The sequence below is a fragment of the Panthera tigris genome, chromosome D4 (genome assembly GCF_018350195.1).
Source record: "Panthera tigris isolate Pti1 chromosome D4, P.tigris_Pti1_mat1.1, whole genome shotgun sequence".
NCBI lineage: Eukaryota > Metazoa > Chordata > Mammalia > Carnivora > Felidae > Panthera > Panthera tigris.
In genome coordinates, this window is record NC_056672.1 from 89,257,530 (window position 1) to 89,274,225 (window position 16,696).

The 16,696-nt window shown below is 58.8% G+C and overlaps 1 protein-coding gene and 1 long non-coding RNA gene across 11 annotated transcripts in view; one reads left to right on the plus strand and one right to left on the minus strand.

Annotated features, from left to right (window-relative positions):
• Positions 1-912: 912 nt before the first annotated feature.
• On the minus strand, positions 913-8,104 carry LOC122233100. Of its 4 annotated transcripts, XR_006210560.1 has the most exons (5): positions 7,908-8,104; positions 2,632-2,738; positions 2,184-2,444; positions 1,518-1,672; positions 913-1,096 (listed from the first exon to the last, which is right to left on the minus strand). It is a non-coding gene; the product is annotated as an uncharacterized LOC122233100 (long non-coding RNA). The 4 variants fall into 4 exon arrangements; XR_006210559.1 differs by lacking the exon at positions 913-1,096 and having other exon boundaries at positions 1,271-1,672; positions 2,184-2,394; XR_006210558.1 differs by lacking the exon at positions 913-1,096 and having other exon boundaries at positions 1,271-1,672.
• Positions 8,105-8,327: 223 nt separating this feature from the next.
• Positions 8,328-16,696, plus strand: part of NTNG2 (netrin G2) — a 63,147-nt gene continuing 54,778 nt past the window's right edge. For all 7 annotated transcript variants that reach the window (XM_042964459.1, XM_042964460.1, XM_042964461.1 and 4 more), the window contains exons 1-2: positions 8,328-8,416; positions 8,655-9,354. In XM_042964459.1, coding sequence (XP_042820393.1) covers positions 9,142-9,354 — 213 coding nt within the window. In that variant the 5' untranslated portion in view covers positions 8,328-8,416; positions 8,655-9,141. The remainder of the gene's footprint in view (positions 8,417-8,654; positions 9,355-16,696) is intronic.

The following is a 16,696-nucleotide window of genomic DNA, read 5'->3' on the forward strand; positions in this document are numbered from 1 at the left end:
TTGCCAGTCCCGTTTTTTGCTTGGGTAAACTGAGGCAGAGAGGGGCAGTCGCTTACTCAAGGTCACACAGCTAAGTAACAGGGGAGGTAGGGCTCCTACCCAGTGAGTCAAACCCCAGAGCCCTCGTCCAGTGCCGCCCCGGCCCACCTTGGAGCCCAAGCCAGCCTTGCTCGGCAGCCTGGGTCCCAGGCCGGCTCACCTGCCAAGGGAAGGGGGTCTGCAGGGCTCCCGGGGCGCGGCCACCACCAGGCAGGTGCAGCAGGAGCCCCCAGCTGGGAGAGCGCTGCCTGAGCTGCACTCGGGGAGACGGGCACCGGGCTGGGGCTGGCAAACCCGGTCTCCCCGAAAACCATTAGCCCCCTGCCTCTGTGACGAGAAGTTTATCCAACAAAATGCAAGCGAGCAAAGAACACGTTCTGCTCTATGTGTCTCTTGTTATAGGCAGCGCACATCTTGGGAGATGTGTGGATGAAAGGCGCCATATAAAATGCAATCAATTATGAATCACCATTACTGAATTAATCACATGTATGATTAATACAGTAATAATAATTAATGGGAGTATGGTCTGGAGATTAGAGCAGGGAACTGGCAGGGAGGAGTCGGGGTGCTTCTTGAAGCCTCTGCCGCTGCCTGGGGGTGTCACCTTGGGCAAGGCCCTGGGCTTGGGGCTTGGTCTCTCTCCCCCTGCCCCTGCCTTGGCTGTGGAAGTAAGGGGCCCAGGGATGCCTTGAAACCCCTAGATGGTCCTGGGCGAGTTCCCAGGATCTTACTACTTATAGCTGCATCACAACTGCTCAAGGTCAGGAGGACAAATCAAAACCTTGGTCTGGCGTTAACAGAGAACGGAGTGAGAGAGGCAGAGGGTGAAACCACGGTGGGGGTGGCCCTGGAGCTTACACTTGACTTTAATCAGTGGTGTGGGCTCATTTCATCCGTCTGTGCTTTTGTCTGTCTGCAGCAGGGTTTGCCTTCTCCCCCAAACCCCAGAGGGCCTGGACCTCAGCTGCTACCTCTCATTGCAAAGCCGGTAGATGGTTTTTGCGTGTGACTTTATAATTTCTTATTACTCGCCCACGCCATCCACGCATATTTCCTCCCTGAAAGGAGGCAACACAGAAAGAATATGTATGTAGTAAAGCCTGTCATATGTCTTCCCCCCCCCCCACCCCCATCTCTCCTCTTCATACTTTGGTATCTTTAGTTTATAGATATCCTAAAAAAAAACCATGGATGGAATCAAATTAAATGCATTGTTCTGCAGATGCCTTTTGGTAGTCGATTTCACATACACAATTCAAATTAAGGCTGCATAGTGAAGCCAAAACCCCGCCACTGAGGAGGATGGTCGGGCTGCTGGCAAGAGGGGGGCCGGCAAGGATTTTTATCTTATTTCATGTTATTTTGGTTGGGGGAGAGATTCATTAACACTTTCCTGCCCCTGGTGCTCAGCTCCTTTTCAATACCCGGAAAAGGTCATTTGTCATAAGGTTCCTTGATGAAGTTTTAAAATGAACATCCCTTGACCACCTGGTCCCTACACGGCTAGCGTCCTGCTTATTTCCCGTCTTTATTGTTCACTGGAAAGGAACCGGGTCTTCTGGATGCTCCCACCGGCTGGCTGTCAGGACCATCGCAAAGGGACCACCTTCCGGGGCAAATCCTCTGGGTGCTGCAGATAGAGAAACTGAGGCTCAAAGCAGGGAAAATGATGACCCCGGGCCACCCACCCAGTTAGGGGCTGAACAGAGGAAAGCCCGCTACCCTGACTCCGGGCACTGCTTCTTTCTGCCATCCCATAATTTCCAGGGTCTGGAAGTGGGGAGACCAGAAGACAGTTTCCAGATGGGTCCCTGAAAAAGTCTGCTGGCATCAGCTTGTGGGAGAGGCAGGAAGCACTGGGGAGAGGAGGGCTGGAGAGGGGTTTTAAACATTGTTTCCAGGGGCACAGAGCTTTGCATATGGGTCACTGAAACCCTGGGGTGGGGGGATAATCGGGAGGATGCACCCCGGGTCCCCCCACTGTGTTTAGATGAGCCACAAATGAGAAGCATCTTCCTCCACATCTTGTTGGCTGTTCCCGACAGTGTCGCGATGATGGAGGGGTAGGGCGTTTCCCCTGTAATTGATGGCCCTGCCTGGGGGCGACAGCAGGCTGAGGGCCGACCGGGGTCATCACTCACCCTGCCTGCACACAAGCCCCACGCTGTGCCCTTTGCTGCTGCCTGGAGGCCTGGTGCTTAGAAATCAAATCGCTGAGATCTGTTCTCCTCCTCTGAGGAGCTTTCTCCTGCTGGATGCTTTGAAGCCAGGGCGCAGGCTAACCAGGGGCTGGCATGGATCTGCTCTCCCGGACATCTCTGCGGGGGTGAGCCCCTCTCCAGCGAGAGGGGTCTGGGAGCAAGATAGGAGCAGGCACTTGGCGGCCTTGTTCTGACCCCTCCCTGGAAAAGGAAGGATTCGCATCTCGCAAGTGGGGAAACTGAGGTCCAGGGGCAATCTGTGCTGCGCCCCAAGTTCACCAGTAAGTCAGGCGGTGGCAGAGTACCCCCCCCCGCCCCGGGGGCCGGAGAGCCCTGCCTCCCAGGCCACAGTCTTCCTTAGCTGTGTGACCTTGGGCAAACGACTCACCATCTCTAAGCTTCATCTGTAACTGGGGACTTTGCTAATAGGAGTTAAGTCACGGGTCTGTGGGGAAGGATCAGCGGCTGATACGCACGGACCGGTTTGCACGAAGCCTGGCATAAAACAGGTGTTCAATAAATGCTAAATTATTGTTACTGGTATTATTATTAAAGCAGATGACAGTCTTTAATTCTGCATCATCTGCCTGCTTTGTGACAATAGCCGAAATGTTATTCAGCGGTACAGCCCCTCTGCAAGCGAGGGGGGAAACCGTAAGCGGGGAAGGGTTAAGGTGGAGGTTAAGAGGCGGCAGAGGGGTGGGGCACTGAGGTGCTACATCTTGCTCCTGGTCCTGACACCCTCTGTGACCTTGGACCAGTCCCTCTCCCTCTCTCGTCCTCAGGCTCTTTGTTCTGGATGCGTCCAAATGACAGGGCTGGCTGCTTGAGCATTGCAGTGAGAACCCACCCCAGAGGAGGAGGCCAGGAGCACCTGAAAACCACACGACCCCCCCTGGAAGGTGGAGGCGCCTCCCCGCACAGCCCTGGGAGAGGGCCTGGCCGGAAACCTCCAGGGGGTGGAAGAGCCCAGGGCTGCCCAGTGTTGCCAGCACCTTGGCCTCTGCCCTAGGCCCCTGCCGGAGTCCTCCCCCCACCCTCTTCGCCCCTCCCTTCCCCGGGGCTTGCCAGGAGTGAGGCCCCTCCTGCCCCCCTACTCCGCACTCCCTCCGGAGCTGGCTTGGCTTCATCAAAAGCAGGGCCCATCAGGGTGGAGGCGGCGATGTGTCAGCTGGTATTCAGGCTCTGGTTGTGCGCTCGGATCGCTCCCCCTCCCCAGTTCCCCAAATCCACCCACCCACCCTTTTACCCACTGCTTGGGGCCTTCTGGGTGGCGGCGCTTTACAGAGGAAGTCAGAGCAGCAGCCTTGAGCCCTTGGCTGTTGGGGGCGGGTGGACTGACTCACTTGGCCCCCTCCCTGGTGCCGATGGGGCAGCCCCCACACCCCTGGGCGCTGGCACCCCGTCAGGCCCCTGGGTTTGGGAACAGGAAGCTGCAGCCCCGCGGCGCCTGACCCGGGCCGGCCCGAGGATGCGCTCTGCGCGCCGCGACCCGCCGGCCCCCGAGCCCGGAGGAGATGTTTAGGCAGCGACCCCCCGGAGCAGGCTCGCTCCCGCGGCCGCCCGCTGGGGCCACCCTGGCCGCGGGCCCGCCGGGCCGCCCCTGCTGGCGGCGCCCCTCCCCGGGCCGTGGCGCGTCCCCCGAGCCTCGCAGTATTTCCTTCCTGCACCTTTAAGAAGACCGTTGCTCCGTGGTGGGATGGTGTGTTAAAGCCACACAGAGGAAGTTACGCAGCCCGGATCAGACCCAGAGATAAAAGCCCCGATGGTGATCGTGAGGGATGGCAAGAGGATTTAGCCTCGGCATTAACTTGGAGCGGAGCGCAGGGGGGCGGTGAAGCTCCCCGCCATCTGGCCCGCGCCGCCGCCGCCGGGGGGATATGCCCCGGCGCCCCGACGAGCAGCCGCGAAGCCCACCCGGGCCGGGGGCCGCCCGGTGCCCGCGCGCCGGTGCTCTCCGAGCCGCCCAGGGGGCCCCAAAAGTTTGCACTTGTTAGAGGCGACCTCCCGCTCGGCCGGGGCGGGCGATGCGGGCGGCGCGGGCGGCCCCCTCCCCCGGCCCGCGTCTCCGGGACGGCTGCGGGCGGCCCCCCCGGCGGCCGGAGGGCTCCCCAGCCCCGATCTGACGGCCGCGGCGGCGGCGGCGGCGGCGGCGGGAGCGGCGGGAGCGGCGAGGAGCAGCGGCTCGCAGCCCTCCGGCCCGCGCGCCCCCACCCAGCGCCGGCCAGGGCAGGCGGAGCGCCCGCGGGCGGCGGTCCTCGGCCTCCCGGGTCTGCGCGCCGGGAAGCGGCTCGGAGCGGGGGTAAGGCGGGCGGGGAGAGCCCCGGCGGGCGCGCGGTAGGGGGGGAGGGTGGGGGGCGGGGGGAGGGTGGGGGGGGGGGGGGGGGGGGGAACCAGCGGCTGCAGCTTCGCCAGCCTGGTTTCATTTTTAAAGGGCTTGGGTGACCATGCAGCCTTTCCCGGGGCCCGGGAGCCACTTAAAGCGGCCCAGCAAAGGCTCGGATGCAAAAGTTATCCGGTGGCTGTTGCTACGCGCGGAGGGCTGGCGTCGCTCGAGAGGGGCGTGTGAGTGTGCCTTTGTGGCAGCGTCTTAAAGGAAAAGCTCGTCTTTCCGGCTGGCTTTTTCCTACCAGGGTCTTTTGGCATCGCGCGTGCGAGTGTGTGTGCGTGTGTGTGTGTGTGCGCGCGCGCGCGTGTGCGCCGGGGCTAGATGTGGCAAGAACGCCTGCATGTGTTTGTGGAAAGGAAGTTAACCCTTCTCGCGCGCGTCGCCTCCACCCCGACTTCCCCGCCACGGTCCTCGGCCCCCCCCTCCCCCTCCCTTCCTCGCGCCCCCCTTCCCAGCTCTCCGGAAACGGGGTCTGTGCGAGTTGCCCAGACAAACTCTCGGGCAGCCGGGCTGGAAAGTTCTCTCGGTGCGGTGGAGGGGTGGGCTAACGGGGGCGGGGGGGTGCGCGCGGAGCGGCTCGCGGACGTGCGGAGCGGAACCTCGGGCCGGGCGGCCCGCAGACCGGGGGAGAAGAGGCAGCGGGAAGGCGGGACGAGGACCGCGGGCTCGCGGGGTCCGCCCGCTCCGAGTAAGTTGCCCGCGCGGGCGGGGGGCGGCGGAGGCAGGGGCGCTGCTGGAAGCGGCGCCGGGAGTCAGGGGGCCACCGCTTCCCGGGCGCTCTGCTCGGCAGCTCCTGATCGAGGGAGGCGGTGCCCCCCGAGGGGGGCACACCCTCCGCGCCGGCCCGGCCTTCGTTACAAGGCGTGCGTGTTAATCGCGCCCGGGGCCCCGCACTCAACTTCGGAAAGACGAACCGCAGCCGCGGGACTGCGAGGCACGCCCCTACGCGAAGCACGCCTCCTGCAGCCCACCCGGAGCTCGGACTGCGCCCCGGCCGACCCCCTCGGTCCGCCGGGACGGACCCCCGCGCAGCCGAGGCCCCCTTCTCGCGCCCCCACTCCCCAGCCCTCAACTTTTCGGGGCTTCCCGGCCGCCGGGAGGCCGTGGGGGGCGCGGGGAGCCGGAGCCGGCCCCCGTCCCGGGGCTGGGGGGCGCCCGGGGCGGCCTAGCTGCTGGAGCTCGGAACACCTCCAGGCCCCGGCCTCGGGGGTGGAGGACGCGAAGGTGACCGACCGCAGCGGGCTCCCCCTTCCTTCCTAGCCCTCGGGCACCCCCCACCCCCCCTGGAAGGCAGATTTCACTCCGCCCCGCTGCCTCCCCCCCGCTTGGAAGGGAGAGGAAGCTTCAAGGTGGGCAACGCCCCCCCCCCCCCGTACCGCCTCCTCCAGTGCCCCCCAGGGGACCCCCGCGCCCACAGCGCCAAGTTTCCCAAGAGGCGAGGGCGCAGCCGGCAACTCGGGGAGGAGCCTGCTCCGAGCCCAGCCAGCTCCGAGAGGCGCTAATTCAATAAGACAGAGAAATCGGAGTTCAGAAATCCCGGTAAAATCTAATTTTCGGGTTTTAATACCCTGGCTATCAGCCCCCCACCCCCACCTCGGTTCCTGAGGACTCTTAAAAGAAAATAAAGCGCATTGATTCTGTTTGTTTCTGGGAGCTGCAGTTTCTTAATAATATCAGGTGAAGATTTATTTTCCAAGGAGAAAACGACCCACCGGGATACAACCTCTTACTCTGAAATTTCCCTGCTGGCTTCGCACTCCCTGCTTTCCGCCTCGTTTTCCCGGAGACTCTTGCTTCTCTCCAACCCCCCTCCTTCCCTCCCCCCCCACTTTTGGCAAAAGCCGGCTGTAATGTGCGCCCGCTGAGCTCACAGTTCCCCCTATAATACCAGCAACGCTCAGTTGATTGACTGGTTGTAAACACATTTGTTACCCCACCCCCCGCAGATTTGGTTGTCCTTGGCTCTCCACCAGCACCCCACTTTGCAGGGAACGCGCCGCGCTTAAACCAACCGAACTGCCAAGCGGTGAATAGATTTTCCAGGGGCTCCGAGCTCCCCTCTCCGTGGCCTCCCGGCCTCCCGGGCCTCGCTGCCTCCCCGCGCAGCCCAAGCCCTGCGCCGCCGCCGCCGCCGCCGCCGCCGCTGGCCCTGCAGATCAAGGAAGCCCGCAGCCAGCGCCCCCGAGGGGGTGTCGCCGGCCGTCGGGAGCTCCCTACCTGTTAGTGAACAGTTGGGAGTCCGCGGCTGGAAGAATTAATTAGGGACGTGCTGTTTTCTGGGCAGCACGAAGCTTGGGTAGAGGCATCCAAACCTTTGCCGGCCGCGCTATTTTATTTTTACTACATTTTCTCAGGTTGTAAAAATAGTCGCCAGGCGGGTTCTTTCTGAGAGTTTCTAGCAAGGAGCGCATTCAAGGCCAGGCAGGCTCTATAACAGGTTTCTCTTTAAACAGCCAGAGGTGAGCGGTGAGAACGTGGTCCCCCTGGGCTCCTTATTCATCTCCATCAAGAGCCCTTCAGCCAGAGACAGGGGCAGGGGCCGCCTTAATGCAGATTTATGAGTTCCCCCCCACCACCACCAGGAGCGTGGGGGCACTGGCTGGGGGCTTCTGCCGGGGGCCCAGGTGAGCCACCAGCCCTCGCTGGACAATGTCCACTTCCCCGGTTTGTCATTTCGGGCAGGTGTGTGTTTGTGTCTGGGCCGAGGACGGGGTTTCATGGAAAAGTGATTAACTCTTCAGAGACCTTCCCTGAGGATGTCAGGTGAGAATCAGGCTGAGGTTAGCACGGATGCCCGAGCAGTTTGGGGATTTAGAGCGATAATCCCAGGTAGAACAATAACCAGGATAATTAATAATGCGGGTGCTTCTGCTGTGACTCATTCCATAACCTTTGCCCTATTGGCTAGTATTTTTGGCCAGGATCCCACACTGGCTGGACTCAAATTCTCCTGGTAATGTATCAAGTGTCTGGGAACGCACCACATTAGTGGAGTCATGTTTTCTACAATGTAACGTTTGTCTTAGTTATAGCTCTTTGGGCTCTTAAATCATTATCAGCAGCTTAAAATAGCAGAGCAATAATCATAATGGTGACTCATTTATGGGCACACCCTCTAAGGATTATTGCAGAATTTTGGCCTTGATCAGAAAACCTATTATGACAAACCACTGTCACTTCTGTGGAAGTCTTCAATGTCCCTGGTATCTTAGCGTTGCAAATGAAATTCACCGTTTCAGAATTTGGAGAGAGATTGATCGGCTCCTGGTTCTTACCTGTGGGTCCACACACGGACCGTTGTGTTCATCCGTACCTGTACGTACAGACTCGTCTGCACGCAGGGTGACAACTCTGACCTTTGACTTGTCGGTCGCGGTCACTCAATCTTGACTCCCGAGGACCTTTTGCAAAGTCGGTGACCCCGAAGCGGGGGGCCCTTCTGCTGACCTAACGGCTCCGGGAAAGGAGGGGAAAAAACCAAATCACCTCGTTGACCACGCGCCCAATCTCCAAATGCGCAGCTCTGATGTTAATAAAAATAACCTACTTTTCTCCGGAGACCTGCTAATGCAGCCTCATTTTTTGCACATTTTGCCAGAGAGCTTTTGTTCTTACACGTCTTTCCCCCCCCTTCTCTTTTTAATTTGTTGCAGGTGTTGTTGCTAATGAGCTCTCTCTCCTCCCCTCTTAACAATGAAAGACAAGCCAGCCCCGGGTACCTGGATGCATTGAGAGCGGAAGTGTGAGAAACTTCATAATAAGTTGCCGATGGCTACCAGCCAAGGTCAGCTGGCCCCCATTAGTGCCCGTCCCCACAAAGCAGAGCCACATAAGCTGCTCCCCAGTTAAAACCTCAGTCACTTTTTCATGCTGTAGTCCAGCCACACCGTTGGTGTCACTTTAAGCCCATGTGAAGAGAAATCTCTTTTATTGGTCTGAGATGCCAGTCCGGTCCCACAGAGGGAACATCTTTCCAGCTAACACGTACACCTCCTGATTTTTATTTTATCTTTACAATGCAGGCCAGAGGGTTGTTTTGCGGTTGTGCTGAGCCCATCACACATTAAGGGTCCTTTAAAGAACCTGGATTGATTGGAGGGACAAAAATTAGAAGCAATCTGATCCCGCCTCATGCCGGATCTCCGCGGATTTGCTCCTTATCCCATTTCCACCCGCTGTCACAATTTGAGAGCCTGCCTGATTTGATCAGATTCACCTCCGGGAGAGGTGTAATGCCAAGGTTAGGAGGACGCCAAGTTATGGGCAACTTTTTGATCTGCCCATCAGCAGTCTGAGAAACGCCGGCTCTGGGTTTTCCGCATCGGCCTTCGGGAAGAAACAGGTTCCTCGCCCTTTGCGACCCGGCAGTCGGTGCTCGAGTCCCCGGGTCATCCAGCCACCACTGCCTGGCAGATGTGGCCCTTCCATGCTGAGGCCGAGAGTCCCGCCTGACCCAGTCGCTGCCTCTCCAGCGCCCGTCCGGGCCACGCCCCTGCGGACTGCTCAGCCATGCTGCCCCTGCTGGCTCTGTTCCTGCACTGCCTCCCACTGGCCTCTGGGGACTACGACATCTGCAAATCCTGGGTGACCACGGATGAGGGCCCCACCTGGGAGTTCTATGCCTGCCAGCCCAAGGTGATGCGGCTAAAGGACTACGTCAAGGTGAAGGTGGAACCCTCAGGCATCACGTGTGGAGACCCCCCTGAGAGATTCTGCTCCCACGTAAGTCAGCCCACTGCTTCGCTCAGGCCGAGTGGGAGGGGGTCCGGGACAGACTCTTGTGATGGGTGAGCACGATGGGGGGGGCCCAGATGCAAGGCTGATGGGCACCGGATGGCTGTCCCACGTTGGAAAAGTGCCAAAGCAAAGGCCACACCCCCCCTGCCCCCCCCCCCGCCCCGGGGCTCTGAGGTCACGTGACCTCGTTCTCTGGGGCGGGCACACTCTTGGCCCGCTGACCACTGGATCGTTTCCGTAATAGCGGGGGGTCATCTGCGGGAGCTCCTCGTGTGTGGGCTGACAGCTTCACGCCCAAGTGCTCCCCTCAGCTCCGCCAGGCGGACCCCGCGTCGTATAAAGGAGGAGTTCTGGGGGGTGGCATGTCTGGGCCTCTGTTCCATTGTCTATCAAATGGGCATCGTAGGAGTAAGTGAGCTAATTCGTCCCACGTGAAGTGCCTGGCCCAGAGCGAGTGCCCCCCAGACGTTAGCGGTTGTCCTTCCTGTTGGACGGATGGAGAAACTGAGGCCCGGAGTCACGCACCAGGAAGTCCTGGAGCTGGGACTCGCGTGTTTGGCTCCAAAGCCACCGAGCTAAACTGCCTGCCGAGGGGGGCCTTCCCGCTGGGCAGCTCTGCGGAGCCCCCTCCCCAGCCCCATGCTGGGCATCCAGGCTGTGGGAGCTGATAGGAGGGGCTCGTTGTCATCTTTGGGGTGTCCTTGAGGGAGCCTCTGGGGCCTATGGCTGGACTGAGCAGGTATTCCCCCCCCCCAAGCTCCTGGGGACGCCTTTGTCCCGCGGGGAGTTTCGTTCCTATCACAGGGCAGTCAGCCTGGGAAGGTAGGTTTCCACTTGGACAGTCAGCAGTCCGTCGTGAGTGAGTCTGTCACTGTGGACGGTGGCTGGGCCAAGGGAGCCAGCGGGGGAGGGAGGGAAGAAGGCAGCACAGGGCTGGGGGCAGAGACTGGATAGTCCATGGGGGTCACTGCACTGGGGATCCCAGGGCTTCGCTGGCTCAGGGGTGAGCAAGGCAGTCAGCTCCTGAAGGTCAGGGGCAAGGCCAGGTCGACGGGCAGTGGAGCCCAGTTCTGAGCCTGTGCGTTAGGCCGACAACCACCACCCCCCCAGCTCCTGTGAACACTTCTCCACTCACTCCCTGAACAGAGTCAACCTCTGTCTCTCCTATTAGAGTCTCGACTGTATTTCTTCTCTTAAATATTAATCATTGCCCTAATGTACTGGGGGGAAGGGTGTGGGACAGGGCAGCTAAATCATAATTCATTGGACCAGCTTCCGGTCAAGGGCTTGAGGGGTGGAGGTGACCATCAAATGCAAGTCTGAGGCCCTCTCCTGGCCAAAGCTGGCTCAGGATACTCTCGGCCCTGCCTGCACCCTCACACGGGGGACCCGGTGCAGCTGCCATGGTGGGGTGGTCACCCCCACCCCGACCCACAATCCTAGCGCTGCCCCACCTGAGCCCAGGTGGTGTCGCTTCTCCTTCTCTCCCGGGGAGACAGACGAGGAAGAACAACGTCTTCAACATCTCCCGCATAGGTGGGTCCTCAGTGTCTCCCCAGCTGTCTGGTGGACTTAAATATTTCATTACAGGCTGCTGTCCTGCTCCGCCTTTGATTACAAATGTGCGGCCGACAAGAATGGGGACTCTGCCTGGGCAGGCGGGGGTGGGGGGTGGGGGGAGCTGGCTTCTGCAGGGAGCGGGGGGTCCCGTCCAGATGGACTCAACCCCCCGTGCAGCTTCCCCTGAGCAGGTCCTGTGTGTGTCTCATTTAATCATCTCCGGGATGCTCTGGGGGGGGGGGGGGGGGTTGGGGAGGGACTGTTCTAATCCTGTTGTAGGGATTAGAAAGGTTTGCCTAAATCCTGGCAAGGTCACTCAGTTTAGAAGGCGGGCAGGCAACTGGTCTGCATCCAGGGCCTGTGCTCCCCCACTAGGTGGCTCGGCCTGCCCCTCTGAGCTGCGGTTTCCTCCCCTGTAAAGTAGAGGTGATACTGTCTGGGTGTCACAGGGCTGGCAAGGGGATGCGCCCTGGCCGTGCCAAGCCCTGGGCACCGTGCTGGCACACAGTAGGTGCTCAATGTGCAGTAGGTGTCATGCATTTATTATTGTTGTTAGGAGGCCCTCAGCCGTGTCCCTGGCTTTTCTTTCCTCTGTTCAACCTTGAGGACGCCACGCCCCGTATTTCTAGTCTCTGGGCAGCAGGGCTATGTGGCATGGCCGGGGAGCTTGAACCGCTCCGGGCACGGCAGGTGATGTGAACCACCAGGGGGCGCCCCACCAGTAGCCAGCCCCCCACTGCCCCTTTAGCCTTGCGAGCGCCCAGTGGGTCCCAGGTCCTGTCCCAGCATCCAGCCAACTGGAATGTGAGCCCTGGAGCACCCCCAGGGTGCAAGATGGGCCAAGAGGCAGCCGCCCTTTCCAGGGTTCAGTGTGCAGACCCTCCCTCCCGCCAGGCTTCCTGTCCTTCCGTCCTTCCGCAAGGCCACCTGAGAACTGAATTGTAAATTCCAGCCTGGTGAGGAAGGGGAGGGGGGGAGAAGACCAAGATAAATGAATAAATAAAAACCTATTGGCTCTAAATGCACAATGAGAATTAATAGGGATGAGCTCTCAACAGAGGATCTGAGGGCAAGGGCAAAATTTCAATGAGGGCCGCGGGAGAGGACAGACAGCCCTCTGCCCTCCATTCTGGGGGACCCGGCCGGAGAGGGCCAGCCTGGCCACGCTGCAGGGCCCAGGGGGCGGGAGAGGTCGGGTGCGGGAAGCAGGCCCCTCAGTGCTCCAAAACTCTCTTCCTGTGCCTCTGAGATAAAAGCCAACCCTTGAGCCTCAGGAGAGAGACGGCGAGGAGGGGCGACAGTGGGGAAAAGAGAAAAAGAGAGAGAGAGAGACGGTGCTGGCCACAGACCAGGCAGGTGGTGTTTAAAGCAATTCTGTAGATACCTACTTGCTACCTAACGTGCAGTCCTTGGACTCACCTTGTTAAAAATGCAGAATCCCAGGCCCTGCCCCAGACCAACTGAGCCAGAACCTGCATTTTAACCAGCAATGCAGGCAATTCAGATGCATGCAGGGTACGGTCTGAGACACGGCTCCTCGACATAATTGCTCAGTCGTGGCTTCGACTCGCTGCTCACGTCCCCGGGGGATCTTGGCATGCAGGGGTCCCAGGAGTGAGGGGTGGAGCTGGGAGCTCACAGCCCTGAGGCCCTCTGGAAGCTGCCAAAGAGAGGCTGTGTGTCTCCTGTCTAGAGGCACAGGCCTGGGGTCTGAGGCCCCGAGCTCCCATCCCAGCCTTGCTGTTTTCTCGGGCAGGGTGACCGGGGGTAAGTCTCTCCTGACCTCTGTTTCCTCATCTGTAACGGGGCGGGGGGGGGGTGATCTTGGCTGCCTTGCCCCCCCCCCCCCAACTGCCTAGGAGAAGGAAATGCCTCCCTCAGAATATCCGGACGCACTTGAAGAGTATGAGCTCTGTTTTAGTATCAGGCTTCGATGTTATCTCGGGTCCAACATTGATCCCCTTGGTTTTGAAGCAGATGGACAGTCAACTTTTTATCCAAGGAGACTCTGGCTTGGTCGAGGGGCCACGAAGGTGTATCTCTGAGCACACGTCTCCCTCAGAACCTGCTTTGCCGTCTCCTTGCCTCAGCTTACCCAGATGCCGAGCCAGCGGCCCTATCCCCCCACCCAAGGGGACTGCTGGGCTGATTAAGGCAGATGGCAGGTGGATCCTTGAGTCTTCTAGCCCCCACCTCACCGTGACATTGAACTCCATCTGCAGAATCGAGGTCCTAGGTGCCCCGCCTCCTGCCAGACGTGGGTATTCAAGAAATATTCCCAGCCAGCAGCACTGAGCCGACTGGCCCCCTGGTTCAGGCCTCCTTTCCCTGCTGTGTTCCTGGCCCCCGAACCCACAGAGAAGAGCGTGCCCCAGCCCCCTGCTCCCCTCAACACGAGGTCACGGCAGACCTTGCGGATAGTCACAATAGACACGGCCAACAAGGCGTGGGGGAGACGCTCTGATGTGGTAGGAGCCCCGAAGGACGGCTGCCCTCCCTCTTGGCTCAGTCAGTGCTAGGTAAGCGCTTAATGGATAAATGGTTGGGGGAGTGGGAGGTCCGTGCGATCCGGGAAGGCTTCTCAGAGGAGGGGAGATTCGAACTGAGTCTTACAGGAAGGACCAGGGTTTTGATCCGGGCAGGAAGCCCCAAAAGCTCTCACTTCTCTCCGTCAGGGCCCCTGGCTGTGGGATGTGTGATCGGATCTCACCAGGAGGTCTGCACGGCTCGGTCCTTAGGTAGAAAGTGAGTTTGGAACCTGAGCTTCACCCAACCCTTAGTTAAAGTGGCTCGTTCTGTCGAAACGCCTGAGGCAGGGCCCAGCTTGGGACAAGAATAGTTCCATGCATGACATCTTGTTGCCCAGTGAAGCCTCCTTCCTGGGGAGCAGACGAGTGACAGGCCGGGGGCAGCGTGCTGTGAGGTCAGCGCCCACATGAGCAAGCTCCCTGCCCCTTAACGGACACCCCATGGAGGGTAGGGGGCAGTGCACCTGGAGCGCAGCGGGGGGAGGGGAAAGGGCCCGGAGGGGACACCTTTCCAAAGAGTGTCAGAAGTTCTAGAACTTTCCAGTTCACACATCCCTGCCTTCCCCAGGCTCGTCTTTCTTTTCCGACTCTACATTCTCTGCCCTTGATTTTCCACATAGTTTCATTTTTCTCCTGCCTTGCATGTATTAGGAGCAGCTGCCTCAAATCCTATGTGCAGGGAGGCAGGGGATGGGCAGGTGGACAGACAGGCTACACCCGCCGTGGATGAGAACTTGGGATTTGGGAAGGGGCAAAGGTGAGCTCCAGTTATCCCCCCCCCTCTGGACTGTGGGACTTTGGATAAGTCCCTTGTGCCCTGAGCCTCAGTTTTCCCATCTGAACACTGGGATGACACCAGCCCCGGGGCTCAGAGGAAGGCTGACAAATGAGATGAGACACAGCACGGAGAGACCTCGGCAGGGCACCTGGCACAGAATAAATGTTCCAAAACAGGAGTTTTCTTTTCCGTCCTGGAATGTAGCTGGAGAGACAAAGGAGTGACAGTAGAAAGAAGACAGGGCTATCGGCCGGGCACGTAATGCGGGGTACAGTGTGCGTGCACTGTGGGACTTCAGAGATGGGGGTCGGCACCCGTGTGGTCTGGGATTCAGAGGGGCGACGGCCAGTGCTAGGGAGTTGACATGTGCAGGGGCACAGAGGGAGGGTCCAGGTGATAGGAGGAGAGAGGTGTGGGTGATTGGGAGGGGACAAGCCGCTTCACCTCCTTGTCCCATCCAAGCCCCCCAACTCCCCTGACCCTGTAAACTGCTCCCCCCGCCCCGCAAACCTGCAGGGCACGGTGTTGCTATGCTGTTAGACAGATGAATCGATAGAACGAGGCTTCCCTACGTCTACTTAGTGGGGGAGATTCAGCCCTCCTCTGTCTGGATCCTAACTGACCCCTAGTGCTGGGGGGGAGGGTCGGGCCAAGAGTGTGGTGGGAGTGAGGGGAGCAGGGGAACAGTGTGCACGCAGAGGCCAGAGCGAGGCCATGGGTGGGGCCTGAATGGAGCGTGGCAGGCTTGAAGGAGCGGGACAGCCCCTTGCCACCCCGGGGACCCGGGCCCAGGCTGCAAAGCTCTGTTCCCATCCCCCGGCCCCGTGGCCCAGGCTCCCCGGTCTCAGACCTGGCCAGGGTCCATATGGCCCATGAGGCGGGGACCAAGTGCAGAGGAAACTAGGAAACGGCAGATGATGCAGAAACAGGTTCTGATTTGTTTTCCATCAGCAGCAGATTTGCTTAAATAGATGAAAACGTGTCTCTGATTCTTCGAGTGAACACCAACGGCTGGCGGGGGACAGCGTGTTAGCGCAGAAAAGGCACTGGAGGGGAGACGGGCAGTTCCGGGTTCTGGCAAAGTCTCCTTGTTGCTGGGACACCAGGCCGAGCCCCTTAGCCTCAGTTTCCCCACCTGTGCACAGATGGGGTTTGCCTAGATTCACCAATGCTCCCGGAAGATCGCCAAATGGGTCCTGGGAGTTCAGGGAAGTCCAGGCTGGGGTTCGGCTTTGGTCACACGCAGACAAAACGGGGGACCCCGGTGCAGATAGGGGGGCTCTGAGCGGCCTGCACAGCACTAGATACTTTTTTCCCAAGTATTCTCCTGAATGCAAACCAAAGCGAAGAAAAACAACAATGAGCGCTAAAAATACAACGGCACATCACGTAATTTCCCTCTGGTTTTCTCCATCCTTTTTTTTTTTTTAATTGAAATATAATGAACGGATAACACTGTATTAGTTTTAGGTGTTCAACGTAACAATTCGATACACGTGTATATTGCAGAATGATCACCGTGATAAGTTTAGTTACCACCCATCCCCACGCAGTTAAAGTTTTTTCTTGAGATGAGGGCATTTTTAAAAGAATTTTTTAATTTTTTTTTTTAACGTTTATTTATTTTTGAGACAGAGAGAGACAGAGCATGAACAGGGGAGGGTCAGAGAGAGAGGGAGACACAGAATCTGAAACAGGCTCCAGGCTCCGAGCCATCAGCCCAGAGCCCGACGCGGGGCTCGAACTCACAGACCGTGAGATCGTGACCTGAGCCGAAGTCGGACGTTTAACCGACTGAGCCACCCAGGCGCCCCTAAAAGAATTTTTTAAAAAAAATTTGTAATTGAGGTGGAATTCAGATGCCCTGAAATTAACCACTGAAATAATTTTATTGCAGGAAAATAGAGCAGAAACGTTGCCTTTTTAACCGTTTTTCGGGATATAGTTTAGTAGCATTTAGTACACTCAAAACGTTGTGCGACCACCGCTTCTGTGTAGTCTCGAGCCGTCTTCGACCCGGAAAGAGGAAATCATGTTTCCGGCGGCCGCTGTCGCGCCGCATCGCCCCTCCCCCCAGCCCCCTGGCCACTAGTCGCTCGTCCGCTTTCTGTCTCCGCGGATTTGCTTATTCAGGACACTTGGCGTAAATGGAATCATATGACAGGTGACTTTTTGCGCCTGGCTTCTTTCGCTCAGTGTCACGTTTTCGAGGCTCACCGTGTCCTGGCAGGTGTCAGTACTCCGTTCTATTTTTCAGGCTGAGTGACAGTCCAGTGTGTGGGTAGACCACATTTTTTTTGTATTCATTCACCGGTTGATGGACATGGGGGTTGCTTTGACTTTGGGGCTGTTATGAATAATGCTGTTCTGTACCTGGGCAGAATTTTCTTTTGTGGACACTGCTCTTGGGTATATACCGAGGAATAGAACTGCTGGGTCATATGGTCATTCTATGTTTAAG